The following is a 22361-nucleotide window of genomic DNA, read 5'->3' as shown; positions in this document are numbered from 1 at the left end:
TTTATGAACTCCTTACAAAAGAATGTTTTATGTTGGCACAAAATAAAACAGAAAAGAAAAAGAGTGAGAAAAGATCAAAGAGGAAACAAGACACATGAAGTAACAAAATATATAAGAGAGGATCTAAAGGGAACTGCAAAAAAAAGTGAGCAGTGATCTTAAACAACAGGCATCAGAAAAGAAAATAATAGATGGGCCTCACTTTCTCATTTCCGTCTGTTCAATATCAACAGCTTCACAGAATAGAAAGGAGGGTATGTGCAACAAGGGGACTAGGTTTCAAATTATAGTACACTGCTGTCTGACTGCATAATCAGTAATGCCAGGCTTCCCATGGAGTAGAAATGAATTAATGTATATGAAAAGGGTAAGCCACAAAGAGCTAGACAGAAGTTAATTACAGTTACTACCATAATTAAACAACTGTACTCCTATCAAAACTTACAGTGCTCATGACGTTTCTCAAAAGCAAGATGGTAAGGGAGTTTTCAAAACTTTCAAACACTAAGTTAAAGTCAGATCCCATTTCTTTTAAAAGCTCTGGAGGTCTAGGAAATAGGTCACAAATAATTGCATTGATAATGATGATCAAGGCCAAGCGTGGTGGCTCACACCTGTAATCCCAGCACTTTGGGACAAAGCGGAGGAGATCACGTGAGGCGAGGAGTGCGAGACCAACCTGGCCAACATGGTGAAACTCCTTCTCTACTAAAAATACAAAAATTAGCCAAGTGTAGTGGTGCATGTCTATAATCCCAGCTATCTGGGAGGCTGAAGCACGAGAATCGCTTGAACCTGGGAGGTGGAGGCTGCAGTGAGCCAAGACCGCACCACTGCACTCCAGCCTAGGCGACAGAGCAAGGCTCCGTCTTAAAAAAGAAGAAAAAAAGATGACCACAAGTTTGTGAACGACATGTTAAATACACAAATTAAAGTAGAGTGAAGGTCACCCCTATGAAATCACTCGTGTGCACTGTGATGTACTTTCCTGGGTATGAGTTAGGGGAAGAAGGCATAGGTAATGAACCTGGAACTGCACACGGTCCTGGGTAAGTGTAAGCATGTGTGTTCAGGAACCACGGTAGAAAGCCAAGGTTGTTTTTCCACCTCAGGATACCTTTGAGTGATATGATTCTTACCTGTCTAGAACGGTGGCTAACCATGGCAATGAATCTAGGTGAGTGGCTGCAGGGCCGACTCCCCAGCTCCCAGTTTCCCCATAGTCTGGGTTAACTAGTCTGCCATCTCCCCTCTCAGGTCATGGGTCCTCTCAGCCACCATCCCTCTCCCAGGAAACATTCTTGAGAATCACTGCCGTAGGTAATGTTACCTACATTAAATTCCCTCAAATCACTTTTTCCCTCAGCAAACCAAGTTACCAAGAGTAAAACTACCTCTCTCGAAGTCCTGAAAATAAACATGCTCCTGGGTAGCTGCTTCAAAGAGGCACAATGTTTTTGAGCAATACTGGGAAGCACACTCCCTGTCACTGCCCAGAACTGCATCACAACTGAATGGAGTAAGGGCAAAAGAGTTCAAAAACTGGGCTTTCCTCAAGACCCTCTTCACTAGAAAATATAGAGGTATACCAAACAAAAATACATGGTACCTCTGCCACAAACGTCTTCAATTTCATTTTGTGAGAAGGAAGGCACAGGGAAAGAAAAAGTAAAATCTAGCATATAGAAATCAGGGTGTGAGATAAAGGCTAGTCACATTCTAATAACTTCTGCTAGAGATCACTATCTAAAATGCCAAAAACTATTCTAAAGACAGACTCTGAAACTCAATTTTAAATTACAGACACATGCACTTCAAGAATTTCAGAGCAAAAGTGACCTTCCATGTGATACAATTTGCAACTCAGGAAACTGAGAACCAATGAGGTTGTATGGGCTGTTAAAGATGGCATTGTTAGTTGTACAAACAAGCATTTGCACGCAGCTCTTCATAGTCTCAATCAAGGACTCTCACCTACCACAGCAGCACCCAACAGCACCCAACACATCAGCTGACTTTTCAGCGCAGTTTCAAGAAATGGTGCACTTTAATTTTCAGAAATACAATAAAGATTTAATGTTAGAAAGCATGGTTTATAAGGACATTTTAATTACTATTTCTTTATTACTCAATACAATGCATACTTTGTTATAAAATGGTAGTACTGAGATAAACTTCTTTAATATATCCAGATATCCAGAGGATATCCAGAGTTGATATCCTAATTGAAGATTCTCCAAGTGAGTTTTCTCTCCCTCAAATTAATAAGTGAAATTGGTATTTAGTCTCTCAGTCTCCAAAGTAATTGCTACATATCTGCTGTTTACTTTGTAATGTGTTACAGAATGAACTTCTAAATGAAAAAATGTACAAATCACCAAACATTAGAAATAAATGTTCAAATCGATAAAAACATTCTTGTAATAATCCTGTACCCATTATTATCAATATTAGGTTTTCTAAGAAAAGATCCATAACATCACTAAAGTTTATCCTACACCTAATTAATTATTCCAATTATCAAATACAATTTTTCAAGAAAAAGAGAAAGTCAGATTTAAATTTCTTTTCTACCTACACCTGAGCCATCAGATTACTTTGTGGTGCCAGTTTTCACTTGACTGTGACATAATAAATTATTTCCCTAACAATAAAATCTTTGTTTTTTAAAAAACAAATTGAAGATGATAATTTCTATGTCCTATCAAAGGTTTAGATACTGAATTTCTAACATGACCTGGTTTCTACTTTATATTTCTATTTTTAGGGAAATCAGCTATAAAGTACTAAAGAAGAATTACCAATCCAATACAATTTACAATCTACAATTGCTGAGAATAATCAAAGCAAAACAGAAAATACCACAATTAACCTACAACTTTACCCTGCATTTGAAAAATGCAACGAAGTTGCTAGTATTTATTTTTTTCCTCTAACTTTACAGTCTCATCTATTCTCACTATATTTTACTAACCAAAAATAGTGCATTCTCTAATGAAGAATAAAATCTCTCCAGTCACGAAATAAATCACATGATATGTATGCAGTGTATAAAAGCAGTGTAGCAACTGTCAATTCTCTTAAAAGTTAGTTATAATAAGGGAAGAATACATGATGAAAAAAATGTTATTTTCACCTTTTCTTTTAAAGTATATTAAAACTCTTAAAATACAAACATTAAGTGAACATTTTGTATGGAAGCCTCAAAATATGATTAATTGATCTACTTGGTTTTTTTTTTTTTTTTTTTTAACTAAATGACTCCTACTGTAGTAAATAGTATAACATTCAGGTATAATGCAAATTCTTTCTGGGATTGATGCTTTATATTATTTATTTGTTAAGAACAATTAATATGGTTGAGAAACAAGAACTCTGGGAATCAGAAATTGCTGTATCTGAAAATATTACGTACCAGAAATAAAAATGATTAAAATACAGATATAAAAGCAAGGATGTTCAAACATATATTTGCTCATGTTAACAGTTTCACAAAAGTCTAAATGATAATACATTTTTAGAGATTGAACAATACTTGTAGTCTCACCTTCATGAAATCTGCCAAAACACTACCAGGATTCACAAGAGTTAATGTGTAAGTGTAATTTAAGAGTAGGCAAGTCCTCATTAATAGTTAAACAAGGAAAGATGGGGATACTATACTGGACAGGTCAGTGGGACTACCAGCGGAAGGGTCGGGTCATGGGAAGCCTGAGAGGTTCAAGCCTAAAGTAATTTCCTTTCCTTGCTTACGGCAATCAAATTTAGTAAACTACTATAAGAGTGTACTATGTAAAAACTACAATATGATTAGCAACTTGAACTATTCAACACTATGCACCAGCTCACCCCACCAAAACCCCAGAATTCAGAATTCAAAAGTTAGAGAAATACCTAAGTCCTCATATCAATAAACTCCATAAATGATGAAAGGTGGTTTCGGCCGGGCGAGGTAGCTCAAGCCTGTAATCCCAGCACTTTGGGAGGCCAAGACGGGCGGATCACGAGGTCAGGAGATCGAGACCATCCTGTCTAACACGGTGAAACCTCGTCTCTACTAAAAAATACAAAAAGCTAGCCGGGCGAGGTGGCGGGCGCCTGTAGTCCCAGCTACTCGGGAGGCTGAGGCAGGAGAATGGCGTGAACCCGGGAGGTGGAGCTTGCAGTGAGCTGAGATCCGGCCACTGCGCTCCAGTCCGGGCCACAGAGCGAGACTCCGTCTCAAAAAAAAAAAAAAAAAAAAAAAAAGGTGGTTTCAAATAATAATTTAAAAACTGCATCTTTGAGCAGAAAAGGAAATATAAGCGATAAATACACTAAAGCTGTATAATTAAATTTAAGATGAACAAAAAGCATGTAAGACCATTCTGAAGCCATCATAAAACAGCAGAATCCACTTGGGGGATTCATTTAGGCATTCATTTGTGTTCTAACAGCCTTAATGACTAAAAATATTTGACAAATGTAAAGTTACTTACCATCTTCATTTTAAAAAAGCCAGTGAACTTGAGCATCTCCAATGTTCAAAGAATACTTTTTCTAGAGCATCTATTACATATTTTGTACTAGACAAACACTGCTGCTGCTTGGTATGTGTGAAGCTAAAAAGAGGACTGATAATTTGGCAAATACAGTTACAGAGTTACAGAAATACAGACAAGACAACACATGCTGGTTTCTCTTACAAAGTCCTTTCTGTTATTATTCCAAACCAAGGTATAGAATGAAGTAATGTAAAAAAATCAACTAAAAGTCTTATCATAGAATGTTTTTGTTTGGGGCCATAAAGAAATTAGCCTACTCTTATTTTTAAGAAAATATTGGAATAGGAACAACTCCAGTCTCCAACTCCCAGCGCGAGCGACACAGAAGACCGGTGATTTCTGCATTTTCAACTGAGGAGCGCAGCCCATCACCAGCAACGGATCAAAGCTGGTCAGAGAATGACTTGGACGAGAGGAGAGAAGAAGGCTTCAGTCCATCAAACTTATCAGAGCTAAAGGAGGAATTACGTACCCAGCGCAAAGAAACTAAAAATCTTGAAAAAAGAGTGGAAGAATTGACAGCTAGACTCATTAATGCAGAGAAGATCATAAACGAAATGACAGAGATGAAAACCATGACACGAGAAATACGTGACAAATGCACAAGCTTCAGTAACCGACTCGATCAACTGGAAGAAAGAGTATCAGCGATTGAAGATCAAATGAATGAAATGAAGCGAGAAGAGAAACCAAAAGAAAAAAGAAGAAAAAGAAATGAGCAAAGCCTGCAAGAAGTATGGGATTACGTAAAAAGACCAAATCTACGTCTGATTGGGGTGCCTGAAAGTGAGGGGGAAAATGGAACCAAGTTGGAAAACACTCTTCAGGATATCATCCAGGAGAACTTCCCCAACCTAGTAGGGCAGGCCAACATTCAAATTCAGGAAATACAGAGAACGCCACAAAGATACTCCTCCAGAAGAGCAACTCCAAGACACATAATTGCCAGATTCACCAAAGTTGAAATGAAGGAAAAAATCTTAAGGGCAGCCAGAGAGAAAGGTCGGGTCACCCACAAAGGGAAGCCCATCAGACTAACAGCAGATCTCTCGGCAGAAACTCTACAAGCCAGAAGAGAGTGGGGGCCAATATTCAACGTTCTTAAAGAAAAGAATTTTAAACCCAGAATTTCATATCCAGCCAAACTAAGTTTCATAAGTGAAGGAGAAATAAAATCCTTTACAGATAAGCAAATGCTTAGAGATTTTGTCACCACCAGGCCTGCCTTACAAGAGACCCTGAAGGAAGCCCTAAACATGGAAAGGAACAACCGGTACCAGCCATCGCAAAAACTTGGCAAAATGTAAAGACCATCGAGGCTAGGAAGAAACTGCATCAACTAACGAGCAAAATAACCAGTTAATATCATAATGGCAGGATCAAGTTCACACATAACAATATTAACCTTAAATGTTAATGGACTAAATGCTCCAATTAAAAGACACAGACTGGCAAACTGGATAAAGAGTCAAGACCCATCAGTCTGCTGTATTCAGGAGACCCATCTCACATGCAGAGACATACATAGGCTCAAAATAAAGGGATGGAGGAAGATCTACCAAGCAAATGGAGAACAAAAAAAAGCAGGGGTTGCAATCCTAGTCTCTGATAAAACAGACTTTAAACCATCAAAGATCAAAAGAGACAAAGAAGGCCATTACATAATGGTAAAGGGATCAATTCAACAGGAAGAGCTAACTCTCCTAAATATATATGCACCCAATACAGGAGCACCCAGATTCATAAAGCAAGTCCTTAGAGACTTACAAAGAGACTTAGACTCCCATACAATAATAATGGGAGACTTCAACACTCCACTGTCAACATTAGACAGATCAACGAGACAGAAAGTTAACAAGGATATCCAGGAATTGAACTCATCTCTGCACCAAGCGGACCTAATAGACATCTATAGAACTCTCCACCCCAAATCAACAGAATATACATTCTTCTCAGCACCACATCGCACTTATTCCAAAATTGACCACATAATTGGAAGTAAAGTACTCCTCAGCAAATGTAAAAGAACAGAAATTATAACAAACTGTCTCTCAGACCACAGTGCAATCAAACTAGAACTCAGGACTAAGAAACTCAATCAAAACCGCTCAACTACATGGAAACTGAACAACCTGCTCCTGAATGACTACTGGGTACATAACGAAATGAAAGCGGAAATAAAGATGTTCTTTGAAACCAATGAGAACAAAGATACAACATACCAGAATCTCTGGGACACATTTAAAGCAGTGTGTAGAGGGAAATTTATAGCACTAAATGCCCACAAGAGAAAGCAGGAAAGATCTAAAATTGACACTCTAACATCACAATTAAAAGAACTAGAGAGGCAAGAGCAATCACATTCAAAAGCTAGCAGAAGGCAAGAAATAACTAAGATCAGAGCAGAACTGAAGGAGATAGAGACACAAAAAACCCTCCAAAAAATCAATGAATCCAGGAGTTGGTTTTTTGAAAAGATCAACAAAATTGACAGACCGCTAGCAAGGCTAATAAAGAAAAAAAGAGAGAGGAATCAAATAGATGCAATAAAAAATGATAAAGGGGATATCACCACTGACCCCACAGAAATACAAACTACCATCAGAGAATACTATAAACGCCTCTACGCAAATCAACTAGAAAATCTAGAAGAAATGGATAATTTCCTGGACACTTACACTCTCCCAAGCCTAAACCAGGAAGAAGTTGAATCCCTGAATAGACCAATAGCAGGCTCTGAAATTGAGGCAACAATTAATAGCCTACCAACCAAAAAAAGTCCAGGACCAGATGGATTCACAGCTGAATTCTACCAGAGGTACAAGGAGGAGCTGGTACCATTCCTTCTGAAACTATTCCAATCAATAGAAAAAGAGGGAATCCTCCCTAACTCATTTTATGAGGCCAACATCATCCTGATACCAAAGCCTGGCAGAGACACAACAAAAAAAGAGAATTTTAGACCAATATCCCTGATGAACATTGATGCAAAAATCCTCAATAAAATACTGGCAAACCGGATTCAGCAGCACATCAAAAAGCTTATCCACCATGATCAAGTGGGCTTCATCCCTGGGATGCAAGGCTGGTTCAACATTCGCAAATCAATAAACGTAATCCAGCATATAAACAGAACCAAAGACAAGAACCACATGATTGTCTCAATAGATGCAGAAAAGGCTTTTGACAAAATTCAACAGCCCTTCATGCTAAAAACGCTCAATAAATTCGGTATTGATGGAACGTACCTCAAAATAATAAGAGCTATTTATGACAAACCCACAGCTAATATCATACTGAATGGGCAAAAACTGGAAAAATTCCCTTTGAAAACTGGCACAAGACAGGGATGCCCTCTCTCACCACTCCTATTCAACATAGTGTTGGAAGTTCTGGCTAGGGCAATCAGGCAAGAGAAAGAAATCAAGGGTATCCAGTTAGGAAAAGAAGAAGTCAAATTGTCCCTGTTTGCAGATGACATGATTGTATATTTAGAAAACCCCATCGTCTCAGCCCAAAATCTCCTTAAGCTGATAAGCAACTTCAGCAAAGTCTCAGGATACAAAATTAATGTGCAAAAATCACAAGCATTCTTATACACCAGTAACAGACAAGCAGAGAGCCAAATCAGGAATGAACTTCCATTCACAATTGCTTCAAAGAGAATAAAATACCTAGGAATCCAGCTTACAAGGGATGTAAAGGACCTCTTCAAGGAGAACTACAAACCACTGCTCAGTGAAATCAAAGAGGACACAAACAAATGGAAGAACATACCATGCTCATGGATAGGAAGAATCAATATCGTGAAAATGGCCATACTCCCCAAGGTTATTTATAGATTCAATGCCATCCCCATCAAGCTACCAATGACTTTCTTCACAGAATTGGAAAAAACTGCTTTAAAGTTCATATGGAACCAAAAAAGAGCCCGCATTGCCAAGACAATCCTAAGTCAAAAGGACAAAGCTGGAGGCGTCACGCTACCTGACTTCAAACTATACTACAAGGCTACAGTAACCAAAACAGCATGGTACTGGTACCAAAACAGAGATATAGACCAATGGAACAGAACAGAGTCCTCAGAAATAATACCGCACATCTACAGCCATCTGATCTTTGACAAACCTGAGAGAAACAAGAAATGGGGAAATGATTCCCTATTTAATAAATGGTGCTGGGAAAATTGGCTAGCCATAAGTAGAAAGCTGAAACTGGATCCTTTCCTTACCCCTTATACGAAGATTAATTCAAGATGGATTAGAGACTTAAATGTTAGACCTAATACCATAAAAACCCTAGAAGAAAATCTAGGTAGTACCATTCAGGACATAGGCATGGGCAAGGACTTCATGTCTAAAACACCAAAAGCAACGGCAGCAAAAGCCAAAATTGACAAATGGGATCTAATTAAACTAAAGAGCTTTTGCACAGCAAAAGAAACTACCATCAGAGTGAACAGGCAACCTACAGAATGGGAGAAAATTTTTGCAACCTACTCATCTGACAAAGGGCTAATATCCAGAATCTACAAAGAACTCAAACAAATATACGAGAAAAAAACAAACAACCCCATCAAAAAGTGGGGAAAGGATATGAACAGACATTTCTCAAAAGAAGATATTCATACAGCCAACAGACACATGAAAAAATGCTCATCATCACTGGCCATCAGAGAAATGCAAATCAAAACCACAATGAGATACCATCTCACACCAGTTAGAATGGCAATCATTAAGAAGTCAGGAAACAACAGGTGTTGGAGAGGATGTGGAGAAATAGGAACACTTTTACACTGTTGGTGGGATTGTAAACTAGTTCAACCATTATGGAAAACAGTATGGCAATTCCTCAAGGATCTAGAACTAGATGTACCATATGACCCAGCCATCCCACTACTGGGTATATACCCAAAGGATTATAAATTAGTCTACTACAAAGACACATGTACACGTATGTTTATTGCGGCACTATTCACAATAGCAAAGACTTGGAATCAACCCAAATGTCCATCTGTGACAGACTGGATTAAGAAAATGTGGCACATATACACCATGGAATACTATGCAGCCATAAAAAAGGATGAGTTTGCGTCCTTTGTAGGGACATGGATGCAGCTGGAAACCATCATTCTTAGCAAACTATCACAAGAAGAGAAAACCAAACACCGCATGTTCTCACTCATAGGTGGGAACTGAACAATGAGATCACTTGGACTCGGGAAGGGGAACATCACACACTGGGGTCTATCATGGGGGGGGGGAGGGGGGAGGAGGGAGGGATTGCATTGGGGAGTTATACAAGATATAAATGATGAATTGATGGGTGCTGACGAGTTGATGGGTGCAGCACACCAACATGGCATAAGTATACATATGTAACAAACCTGCACGTTATGCACATGTACCCTAGAACTTAAAGTATAATAAAAAAAAAACAAAAAAAACAAAAAACAAAAAAAAAAAAAAAAAAAAAAAGAAAGAAAATATTACGGTTCGAAAAATGCTAAGAGACAGAATGAGTAACAAGGAGTTCATCCTAGAAATAATGTATGTAGATGTACAGAATACAAATAAGTAAAATTAGAATCCTTCTGTTAATGTGCGGAAACTAAAGAAGGAGATGTAAAGAAAAGAGGATAGCAAAGCAGATAAACTGACTGCATTTAAGAATGTAACCACAGACTTTGCAACTGGAAATGCAAGTTACCAAACTGTAATCATATAGTAAAGTTAACTTTACTACATTCGTAAACTTAAAACAGGCTCATTGAAAAAAACTAAATAAAGTAATAAATCCCTGGCTCCTTTACTTACTAGAAGCTAGACGTTACCATGTATTTACTTACACCAATGAGACTGGAAGAAAGTATTCCTAATATGTAAGGCAATCCACAAACTTTTTCCCACTACATTCAGACTACACTAACTGTGTCAGAGATTACATATAATGAGAGGATGCATACAAGTGTTCTTTCAAAGCATATATTAAAAATCAATAAAAATTAGTTTATTGAAATGCAACTATTGAAAAAGCAGATGTGCTTTTGTGGTCCAATACTCCCCATATATACCACGCTACATATCTAAGCTCAATCACTTACTCATTGAGTTTGGAAAACATCCTCAAGTAAGTCTGCATTGAGCTCTGTAAAGTGGTTATTCAGTCACTCACACTGATCAAACCACACTCGATACGGTCCTGCTTCCCAGTCTCAACTTATGAACAGTTGATGCTCTAAATAAGTACCACATGCAAAAGTAAAAATCCTTACAGAGTGAAGATTAATAGCAATGTCTTAAATAAGAAAGCTGCTTGGTGACGTAGTCTGAGAATTTAGGTTAGTCCAGTGCAAGATGGCATCAGTTACTGAGAAGTTAGGAAAAAACAAAATCAGTGAAACTTGCAAATTATATACCACATTGGGAAAACCCTAAATTACCACCGCTTGAGGCATTTGGAAACTGACTGATGAAACACCAGCAAACATACTAATTACAATAGGGATCTCAACAGAGGTTGACTGGTGAAGAAGTATGACTTAATGGTAAAAACATTTTTCTAATTTCAATAGGTAAAATTTATTTGCAATAATTTGTCATAAGATATCCAATTAGACTATCTTTCTACAAATATAAGATTATTTTTAATGATTTTTTGTTTAGAAGATTTCACATGCTCTTGCTGGAAGAAACGCAGATTTATATTCCTTTCATAGTTTTCATACAAAAAAAAAAGCTTTTAATGACCATATGAGCCAAGACTAAGGTATGTATGAATATTTTTAAGAGACAGAAATGAATGTGAATGCACTAGACACTGTATTTCTTTCCTTACATTCAGTTCCACACCTTATAAAATTATCAAAGTGATACAGGAAAAAATCCTAAATTCATTATAATTTCATACATCCTGAAGCCAAAACCACAAATGGAGTTTTCTTGTCGCTATTAACATGAAGATCCATTCAGAATAATTTAGCAAGAATTTCCCGTTTTGATACAATCAAGACAGAAAAATGAAAACAAGCTTTTATGGTTTTATGTTAATTACAATAGAGTTAAATGCTTTTATTATCAATGTACCTTATTAGTTTTAAAATACTACTTGGTGTAACATAAGCAGCAATAAGAAGAATGCAAACAAGCTGTGACAGAGGCTGTATGTCTAAATCCACTTCAAAGATGAGATATGAAGAGAGTCCAACAGGGATCAAATGTGGAAACAAGAGGGTTATAGCAAAATCCTCTTGTCAGGCGGTATTCCATCTGGCCCTTCTGGGCAGAGCCTTGCTTCTCTACAGCTAACTTCTTATCAATCAGGGTACCAGCAAAGCAGATGGCTCACTGCATATCTAAGAAGATTTTCATAAAGGAATGATTTACTAAAATCTGGGCAGGGCTAGGGAAACCAACAGACAATGTGGTACTCTGAGGCTAGTAACAATGAGGTGCTGTTTCCATCCCAGAGGCAAGGAAGAGAAGAGCTGCAGAAACCTGGAGAAAGAGATAAACAGGGACGGAGGAGAACTGTGACCCTGGGGTAAGGAAAGCAACCAATCCAAAACAGGCAGGGAGGGAGGGAGAGACGGGAATGGATACTCTCAGCTCGCTCTCTCGTCACATCCTCCAATGAGCTGTGACCTTGGGGTAAGAAAGCAACCAACTCAAAACAGGCAGGGAGGGAGAGAGAGACGGGAGTGGATATTCTCAGCTCACTCTCTTGTCACATCCTCCAATTGGCTAAATCCAACTGGACATAAGATGGCAAGAATCTTACTGATTCATTCCATACAGGTCAGGCTCCATGGACACAGATCATCAGGATGGAGAATGGATCTGGAAGGACAAACAGAAGATATCCACTTCTGTGGAGGACCATAAAGTAAATGTAAAGCACAGTGAAAATATATATAAGAAACATCAAGCAGCACAGTTGGCTGGAGCAAAGGGTATAATGTATAGCATTCATGGACAAAAGACGTGAAAATGGTAGAAAGTCCCCAAATTAATTTGGTGAGTAAGAGGCACCAGTGAGAATATACATACAGGAAAGTAAAATAATCCCAGGTTAATGGTAGCAGGATATGCAGTCAGATTGAAAGGAGAGTCACTGATGGCAAAGATCAGTTAGATTATTCCAGCAGTTCTTACATTAAGGAGGAAGTAAGAGGTAAGCATTAACACGAACTAACGCCCTAATATGTTCTGTGTACCTCAAAAGTCTTATCCATTTAATCCTGCCGATTTTAAGCTGAGAAAACTAAGCCTCAGAAAAATAACTTGCTGAAAGACAACCAACAACTGGCTAACTGCTGTAAAAAAACACATTATTTCAGTGACATATGCTGTCTGAATGAAGTACTGGCAGTAGAAATAAAAAGCAATGAACAGAAGTTGACTGATAAGCATAGTTCTCTATTAACTAAGAGATATCAAAAAAATCATGTAACTCCTTCACAGCTCAGCTTCCTGATCTGCAAACTAAGGAAAGTTATCAAAATTATTCCTTCCATCTAAAAAATTTTCCTGTTGCATTACAAAGACTTAATTATCAAACTTCCCATCCTCTAAACAAACCTGCCAATGAATATCCCCTTCAACTTCATCTTATCTTTGAGTCACTCTCATAGCTAAATGCAAACACAATCTCTCCAGTAAATCCACTCAAGTTCACACTCATCAGTAAGAAGCTATCCCTGATTAACTCAGCCTGGGAGTAACAGGTCTTGTATGATTTCCTATAGAAATTATATCTCTCCAAGCCATTTGGCAAACTCCTAAGCACACTGTTAACTACCATTAATTTCCTAAAATAGATCTTATTTTTTTAGAGTAGTTTTAGATTCAAAAAAAAAAACTCAGCAGAAGCACAGAGTTTTCATACATCACTGCCCCCACTCCATACACAGCCTCTCCAACTATCAACATCCCACACCAGAGTGGTACATTTGTTACAATCAATAAACCTACACTGACACATCATTTTCATCAAGAGTCCACAGTTTACATTAGGGTTCACTCTTGATGTTGTTCATTCTAAGGATGTGAACAAAAGTATAACGACAATTGTCCACCATTACAGCATCATACAGAATAGAATTACTGTCATAAATATCTTCTATTTTCTGCCTACACATCCCTCCCTACTCTCTAATCACTGGCACCAACTGGCACTGGCACCTTTTACTCCTTCCATATTTCACCTTTTCCACAATGTCCGATTAGTTGGACTCATACAGTATGTAGCCTTACACATTGATGTCTTTCACATCATAGTATGCATTTAAAGTCCCTCTATGTCTTTTCATGGCTTTTTTGCTTATTTCTTTTAGTGTCAAATAATATTCCATTATCTGCATGCACCACAGTTTCTTTATTCACTTACTAAACGGCCATTTTTTTTGCTTCTAAGTTTTAGCAATTACGAGTAAAGCTACTATAAACACTGTGTACAGGTTTTTGTATAGACGTAAGTTTTCAACTCATTTGGATAAATACCAAGTAGCCCACCTGCTGGATATAAGACTGTGTTTAGTTTTAAGAAACTGCCAAAGTGTCTTTCAAAGTACCTGTACCATTTTGCATTACCATCAGCAATAAATGAGACTTCCTGTTGCTCCACATCCTTGCCAGAATTTGGTGTTGTCAATATTTTGGATTTTGACCATTGCACCAGGTATATAGTTTTAACATACCACTATATTGCATTGCTGCTTTAATTTGTAATTCACTAATGATAGACATATGATGCTGAACATCTTTTTATACACTAATTTGACATTTGCGTATCTTCTTTGGTAAATTGTCTGTTCAAGTCTTTTGCCCAGTTTTTAACTGGGTTGTTCCTTTTCTTATTATTGAGTTTTAAGAGGTCTTCATATATTTTGGATAATAGTCCTTTATCAGATGTGTATTTTGCAAATATTTTCTCCCACTCTGTGACTGACCTTCCCATCCTCTTGACAGTGTCTTTTATAAAGCAAAAATTTTTCAACTTAATGACATCCAACTTGGCAATTATTTCTTTCATAAATCATACTTTTGATGTTGTATCTAAAAAATTACGCCATACCAAGATCACCTAGATTTTCTCCTATGTTTTTCATCATCATTAATTTTTTACCTGGTACTTAAGACAAAGGATGAATAAGGCAACAATGCCCTCAAGTATCTTAAATCACTGCTTAAGACGCTCAATCAAATAACCTTTAAGGTAGTGAATCTCAACTGAGAGAGAGCAGAGAAATAACAGTATCGTGTAAATCACAGTAGAACATACAGGCTTTGGAGCCAGACTGCCTGGATTCAAATCCCAATGCTGCCACTGACTAGCTGTATGCACTTATGTCTCAACTTTGTCCTCTGCTAAATGAGGAAAATATTTATGCCCACTTCACTTCACAGTACTATTATGAAGGTTAAACGACTTAACCCATGGGAAGTGTTTAACACAGTAGCTGTCACACTGTAAGTACACAATAAATGCTAGTACTTCTGGATTCTCCAAGATGGAGCTGAATAGTTTGTAAAAACATTCAAATTATCATTGCTATAAATTTTTAATCTGATACTTCATTTTATTTTGGAACTTCAAAAGAAGACTAAGGGCCAAGCGTGGCAGCTCATGCCTGTAATTCCTGCACTTTTGGAGGCCAAGGTGGATGGATTGTTTGAGCCCAGGAGTTCGAGACCAGCCTAAGCAACATGGCAAAATGTCATCTCTATTTATAAAATAAATAATTTTTCAAAATTTAAAAATAATAAAAAAGATTAAGGTATAGTCTCATTCTCATAGTCTCATAATCTCATTTATTAGAAATTGATTGTGATAATCTCTGATAAAGCAATGATTCAAAATTAATGAAGAGAAGCACGTGGAAAGTAGTAGACACCACCCAGAAGGAAAAGTGCAGCATTAAAATTTCCAGTTCGGCAGGTGGAGACTATCAGGTTTTTTAAAATAGATAAATTTCTCATTTATAACAAAACAGTATTTAAGTGAGACTTTCAATTCACTTAATATTTCAGTATCATATTATTGTTTTTCATTTGTGCTAATCTAACGTAGGAAAAAGCTTTAAAAAATTTAAAATTATACCACAGAGTAAAAGATGGTTTATTTCACAGTGACTTCAGTAAGAATCTATGTCAGTGAGTGTCAGCTAACAAAATAACCAAAACTTAATTCTACTTTCTTTGCGTAATTTTTAGTGTAACTATAAAAAATTACACCTTGAAGAAGTATCAAAATTATTGCTGCTAAAAGTATTTATAAAACAATTAATTATGTGATATGAAAATGTACAAATAAAAAAATTCCTTATTATTTATTTATGTATTTCAAGACAGGGTCTCGCTCTGTCAACTGGGCTGGAATGCAGTGGTACAATCACTGATCACTGTGCCCTCAACCTCCCAGGCTCAAGCAATCCTCCCACCTGAGTCCCCTGAGTAGATGGGTCTACGTGAGCACCCCACCACACCCAGCTAATTTTTCTATTTTTTATAGAGATGAGGTTTCACCATGTTGCCCAAGCTGGTCTCGAACTCCTGGGCTAAAGCAATCTGACCACCCCAGTGTCCCAAAGTGCTGGGATTACAGGCATGAGCCACTGTGCCCAGCCAATTTCTTTATCTTAAAATTGTTTAAATTCTTTCAATCTGAAATTGAAACTAAATTCATTTTACACAAAAATAAAATAACATTTAAAAAAAAAAACTATTACCTGATTCATTTATTCTTTAAAGTCAGGATGTCACTGTGTCACTCAGGCTGGAGTGCAGTTACACAGTTATAACTCACTGCAGACTTGAACTCCTGGGCCCAAGTGATCCTCCTGCTTCAAGCTCGTAAGTAGCTGGGACAACAGCTGTACACCACAGCATCCAGCTGACTTTCTCCCCGAGAGATCCCAGGATCTCACTCTCTTGCCCAGGCTGGTTGTAAACTCCTGGCCTCAGGAATCCTCCAGCCTCAGCCCCAGCCCCCATTGCTGCGGTTACAGGAGTGAGCCATTGCTCTTGGCCTGATTCGTTCATAAGCCAAACAAATAACACAGTAGAGTGCCTGCCTCCAATATTAGATTGGCAAATTCATGAAGCCAAGGATAACATTTATGATTTTATATCTAAAGCAATAACTTTTATAAAGATGCCTGGCAAGAGTTAACTGAGTGGTGTTTCTTATGTAGTTCAGAAAATATACACACATCTGTTTATCTCACTTTCAATGATTACCTTTAATTGTTTCCTCCACAACTTCTACCACACGGTCTATCTGTTGAACCTAGAAGAAAAAAAACAAACGATTAGACAAGTAATTTACACGGAGAAGCAAAATTTGTGTTTATCCTTATGGTTGAGTCAATATTACACATTTTCTAAGCACATCAATGCAGGTTTCCTTTAATGTATTTGGAGACATAAAAAATATTTTATATTAATATTTTGCGTTACAATGAAGTATGAAATTATCACCCTCCTGTCCTCCAATGATAACTGAAGAAATCACATTGCATTTAAATAAACTGCCTGGAGTTGTTTTAGGATAGCCTATCGACACCTACTCAACACATCCTGAGACAGAAACTTAAGTTTAATTAACACATGTCTTCTCACACAAGGCTTCAAGAAAAAAATGGCATAAAAGAACAACCTACACAAAAAGAGCAGGCTAGTATTAAGGAGATCTGTCCCAGATTCTATCTTTATTATTTTAATACTCAAAACCCTTGTAATGAATTTCTACAATGTGCTGGGTACTGTACTCAGGTCCATGAAATGCAAAGTTAAATAATACAGCTTCTGTTCTATACACCAGAGACTAAGAAAGATTTCCCATGGGAAAACAGAGGAAAGGTAATAAAATCAGACCAAGTGATCCAGGAATGCTTCCTAGAGAACCAAGGGTGACTCCTGGGGTTATGATTAAACAGGATTATGATTGGAGAAGCCCACTGAGAATGAGAAAGCACGGCTAGAGTTTAAAAGGAAAATGAAAAAAGAAAAGTAATATTATGATTCACAAAGCTAAAAAATAAGTCAAAGTTGATTCTTCTTTAAAAGTCCTTAAATTACCATTGTTTTATTACAGAATAAATATCACCAAAAAAGTCAAACAAAATAGAATATAACATGGAAGTTAGTTAAAGGAAATCATAACATCTTTCATCCTGTATTTCCACTCCTCAGATGAAACCACTAATAATAGTGTGATGAGCAGATACCATGAAATTTTCTGGCATCAAACATTTACATACAAGTCTGTTCTATAGTTTTATCCTTTTTTTCACAAATGATAGTGGGTGTGTGGGTGTGTGTGTGTGTGTGTAAACAAATATATAAAATAGATATACAAAATAGACCAAGACCAGCTGGGGCAACACAGTGAGGTCCCGAGGTCTTTGGTGGGGGCTACACATATGTATGAAATACATCTCTGCCTTTATGTTTTTTCTATGTATTGTCAATCTACAGGTCTATTTCATTCCCTTTACTAGCTGCCTACTATCTCTCTGAATGGTTGCACCATGATGTGATGGATGCATCCATACCTCTATTGATGAAAGAATCTCTATTCTTTCATGATTATACAATGCTGCAATGAACTCAACTGAGACAAGAGGAACCTGTTTTAAAAACTTTATTAAAAACGTAATGGCCGACTGGCCACAGTGGTCCATGCCTATAATTCCAGCACTTTGGGAGGCCTGGGCGGGGGGCAGATCACTTGAGGTCAGAAGTTCGAGAGCAGTCTGGCCAACATGGTGAAACCCTATCTCTATCACAAAAATTAGCCAGGTGTAGTGGTGCATGCCTTACTCCCAGCTACTCAGGAGGCTGAGGCAGGAGAATAACTTGAACATGGGAAGTGGAAGTTGTAGTGAGCTGAGATCACGCCACTGCACTCAAGCCTGGGCAACACAGTGAGAAAAAAAATAAAAGAAGAAAGAAAAGAGAAGAGAAGAAAGAAAAGACAAGAGAAGACAGACGGAGGGAGAGGAGAGGAGAGGAGAGGGGAGGGGAGGGGAGGGGAGGGGAGGGGAGGGGAGAGGAGAGTCTCTTAAAAATATTCCTTTGGTCTCAGTATCTTACAGAAAATGAGGAAAGGCTTGTGAGAGCAGACCTGAACTCCATTCTACCTCTGACCACTTAGCCCAACATGATGGCAGCAGCAACAATAATTACTGAGAAACTGCGAAAGGCACGTAAATCTCAGACAACATTAGGTTTTCAGCCCCCAACAAACCTACCTAACTGGAGATGCATCTACCAGGAAACAATGGAACCATTAGGCCTTGGTTTTATTATGACAGCCCAGTTGGCTTCCATAGAGAATGTGATTAAAGAAGCCAGCAGAAGAAAGATTTCAAAGAGGAGGAAGTGACCAACAGTGTCAAACACTACAGAGACATAAGTATACAGACTAAAATGAATATGTTTGATTTAACAATACAGGAATCAAACTTAGGGAAAGCAGTGAGTTCAGTAGTAACGAATTATACGTAAGAAAATAGAGTTAATTTGACTACTCTTAGTAAAAAGCTGGGTTGAAAGGGAAGGAGAAGAAAGACTCTTGATGGCTAGAGAATATTGAATATATTATGTTTTGGATTAGGTTAGTACAAGTAACTATTTCTTTTTTTTTGCAGTTTGAGCGGAGAAAGGCAGTAGGCAAAGAAGTTGTAGACTGAAAAACAAGTGATGGAGCAATGATCTTCAGGAAGTAGAGATCAGGAAGTAGACCAAGCAAAATCTAAAACATGAATAGAGGATAAGTCAGAGTGAGAAAAGGGCCAAGTCTTCGTCTCCTGAAAGAAGAGGTTAGGGGTAAAGCATGGGAAAAGATGCTAGTACTCTTGTAGAGGTCAGGGAGGATCTAAGCAAATTTCCACCTGTTGCCCTCAATTTTTCTCATTGAAGTAAGCAGGAAGTTCATCTGCTAAGAGGTAGAAAGCATATCGTAAAATAATAACAGAATGAATGTTTACAAATACCTATTACAGACAACAAGAGACAGTGATGACTAGGAACATATAAAATTCACCAGGATACCAGTTGAAATCTGAGACCATGAATTTACAACAATAACTCCAAGTCCCAGCAGTTCTACAGTAGGAGCCAAACAGACAAACAGATTGACCCAAGGTTTGTTAATACCACCATTTATTCATTCATCAATTATTAACCATCTGAATTATACCAGGATGGTTGAAGACTGATGAAACAACACTAAGAGATTTGTGGAATGGACTAGAAAGAAAATGGAACAAGTAAAGTTGACTATGTATTTTAGATGAGAGGAAGTTTGGCAAATAGGTTAGACAGGGAAAGAAGTGCAGCCAGAAAAGAAGAAATGAAGTGGCTGGGTGTTGGAGAAAGAGAAAAATGAAAAAAAAAGGAAGGAGAAAAGAAAAAGGACAGAAAGTTATAACCAGAGTACAGACACAGGCATTTAGTATTTCTGAAGAATAGTAAGGTCCAATATCTGGCAATGGGAATAGGTTGCTGAAACAAGATGTAGGTGATGACCACTGGAACTGATGTATGATGAAGTGAGAGGTGACAATGTTGCCAAGACATTATATCCAGACACTCAGATTGCCAAAGATAAATCAGACATGAATAGGATAAGAAAGAGTTGGTCAAATTTCCTACTAGATGTGGGTGAATAACCAAGATATCAATTAAGGATAGAAGACAGACAATAAAATGAATAAAATATAAGATAATTCAATGATGAAACCAGAAAGAAAAATATTTTCCTATGCAGTTAAAAATATAAAAGCTCAAAAGCACTGCATCTATTCTTATAGCACATGGACTGAATAAGAAGCCATATTTCTAGGGAAAAGTCAGAACATGCAGAGGAAGCAATCTGTTAAAAAGTTGAGGGTAAGCTAAAACTATAAAACTCTTAGAAGAAAACACAGCCATAAATCTACATGAACCTTAGATTAGACACTGATTTCTTAGCTGTAACGCCAAAGCACAAACAACAAAAACAACAAAAGAAAAAATAAATTGGATATCATCAAAATTCAAACCATTTCATACTTCAAAGGACAATATCAACAAAGTAACATGACAACACAGAAGATGAGAGAAAACTTTTATAAATCACATATCTGGTAAGGAACTTATATCAAGAATTTATAAAGAACTTCTACAACTCAATAATAAAAAGACAACCCAATTAAAAATGGGAAAATAATCTGAACAGACACTTTTCCAAGCAAAATATATTTATGGCCAATAAACATATGAAAAGATGCTCACATCATTAGCCAACCAGGAAATGCAAATCAGAACCATAACAGAGGAATAGGGAGCTATTGCTTAATGGGTATAGAGTTTTAGTATGAGAAAATGAAAACATTCTAGAGATGGATAGTGGTGATGACACACAACAGTGTAAATGTACTCTGTGCCAGTTAAAAATGGTTACAGTGGTCAATTTTATTTTATGTATAGTTTACCAGTATTGAAAAAAACACAAGGAGATACTACTTCACACCCAGTAGGATGGCTATCATCAAAAAGACCGGCAGGCCAGGTGTAGTTGCTCACACCTGTAATCCCAGCACTTTGGGAGGCCAATATGAGAAGATCACTTTAAGGCCAGGAGTTTGAGCCCAGCTTGGGCAACACAGTGAGATCCTGTCCCTATCAAAACATTTTAAAAATTAGCTGGGCACAGTGGTGCTCATCTGTAGTCCCAACTACTTGAGAGGCTAAGGCGGAAAGACTGCTTGAGCCCAGGAATTCAAAATTACAGTTACCTATGATCACACCACTACACTCCAGGGTAGGTGACAGAGTGAGACCCTGTCTCTTAAAATACACACGCACACATACAGATAATAACGCGTGTTGGTGAAAATGTGGAGAAATGGGAACCTTCATACATTGCTGAGGGGAATGTAGTAAAATGATGTAGCACTTTGGAAAATAAGCTGCCTGTTCCTCAAATGATTAAACATAGTCACCATAGAATCTAGCAATGTCAATCCTAGTTATAACTCCAAGAAAAATGAAAACATGTCCATACAAAAACTTGTACACAAATGTTCATAATAGCATTATTCATAATAGGCAAAAAGTGAGAACGCAAGTATCCACTGACTAGTGAACAGATTAACAACATGTGGCATATACATACAATGAAATACAGCAATGCATCACTAAGACAGAATATGCTCTGAGAAATGTGTTACTAAGCCATCGCTTCATTGTGTGAACTTCAGACCGTACTTACACAAACACAGACGGTACAGCCTGCTACTCAGCTAGGCTATATGGTACAGCCTACTGCTCCTAGGCTACAAACCTGTACAGTCTGCTACTGTACTGAATACTGCAGGCAGCTGCTACACAATGGTGAGAATCTAAACATATAAAAGGTACAGTAAAAATACTGTATTATAATCTAAAGAGACCACTGACTTATATACAATACATCGTTGATTAAAGTTGTTATGCAGTGCCTGACCATATTGCTAATCCATAAAAGAGAATGAAGTATGGTTACATGCTATAAATGCAAAGTGAAACAAACCAGACAGAAAGGTCACAATAGGAAATGTCCAAAATAAGAAAATCTACAGAGATAATGTCGGTTAGTGATTGTCTTTGGATGGGCAGAGGGAGAATGAAAGGCAGTGCTAAGAAGTACCTGGTTTTTTTTTTTTTTTTTTTTTTGGAGACAGAGTCTAGCTCTGTCGCCCAGGCTGGAGAGCAGTGGCTGGATCTCAGCTCACTGCAAGCTCCGTCCCTCAGGTTTACGCCATTCTCCTGCCTTAGCCTCCCAAGTAGC

The 22361-nt window shown here is 37.6% G+C and overlaps 1 protein-coding gene across 2 annotated transcripts in view; it reads right to left on the bottom strand.

The window, feature by feature from the left end:
* Nucleotides 1-22361, bottom strand: part of CDKAL1 (CDK5 regulatory subunit associated protein 1 like 1) — a 718226-nt gene that overhangs the window by 465730 nt on the left and 230135 nt on the right. For both annotated transcript variants that reach the window (XM_010354099.2, XM_030929089.1), the window contains one exon: nt 16784-16832. In XM_010354099.2, the coding sequence (XP_010352401.1) occupies nt 16784-16832 (49 nt within the window). The remainder of the gene's footprint in view (nt 1-16783; nt 16833-22361) is intronic.

The sequence above is a fragment of the Rhinopithecus roxellana genome, chromosome 4 (genome assembly GCF_007565055.1).
Source record: "Rhinopithecus roxellana isolate Shanxi Qingling chromosome 4, ASM756505v1, whole genome shotgun sequence".
In the NCBI taxonomy this organism is placed as follows: Eukaryota; Metazoa; Chordata; class Mammalia; order Primates; family Cercopithecidae; genus Rhinopithecus; species Rhinopithecus roxellana.
This window is presented reverse-complemented; position numbering and strand designations above follow the sequence as displayed.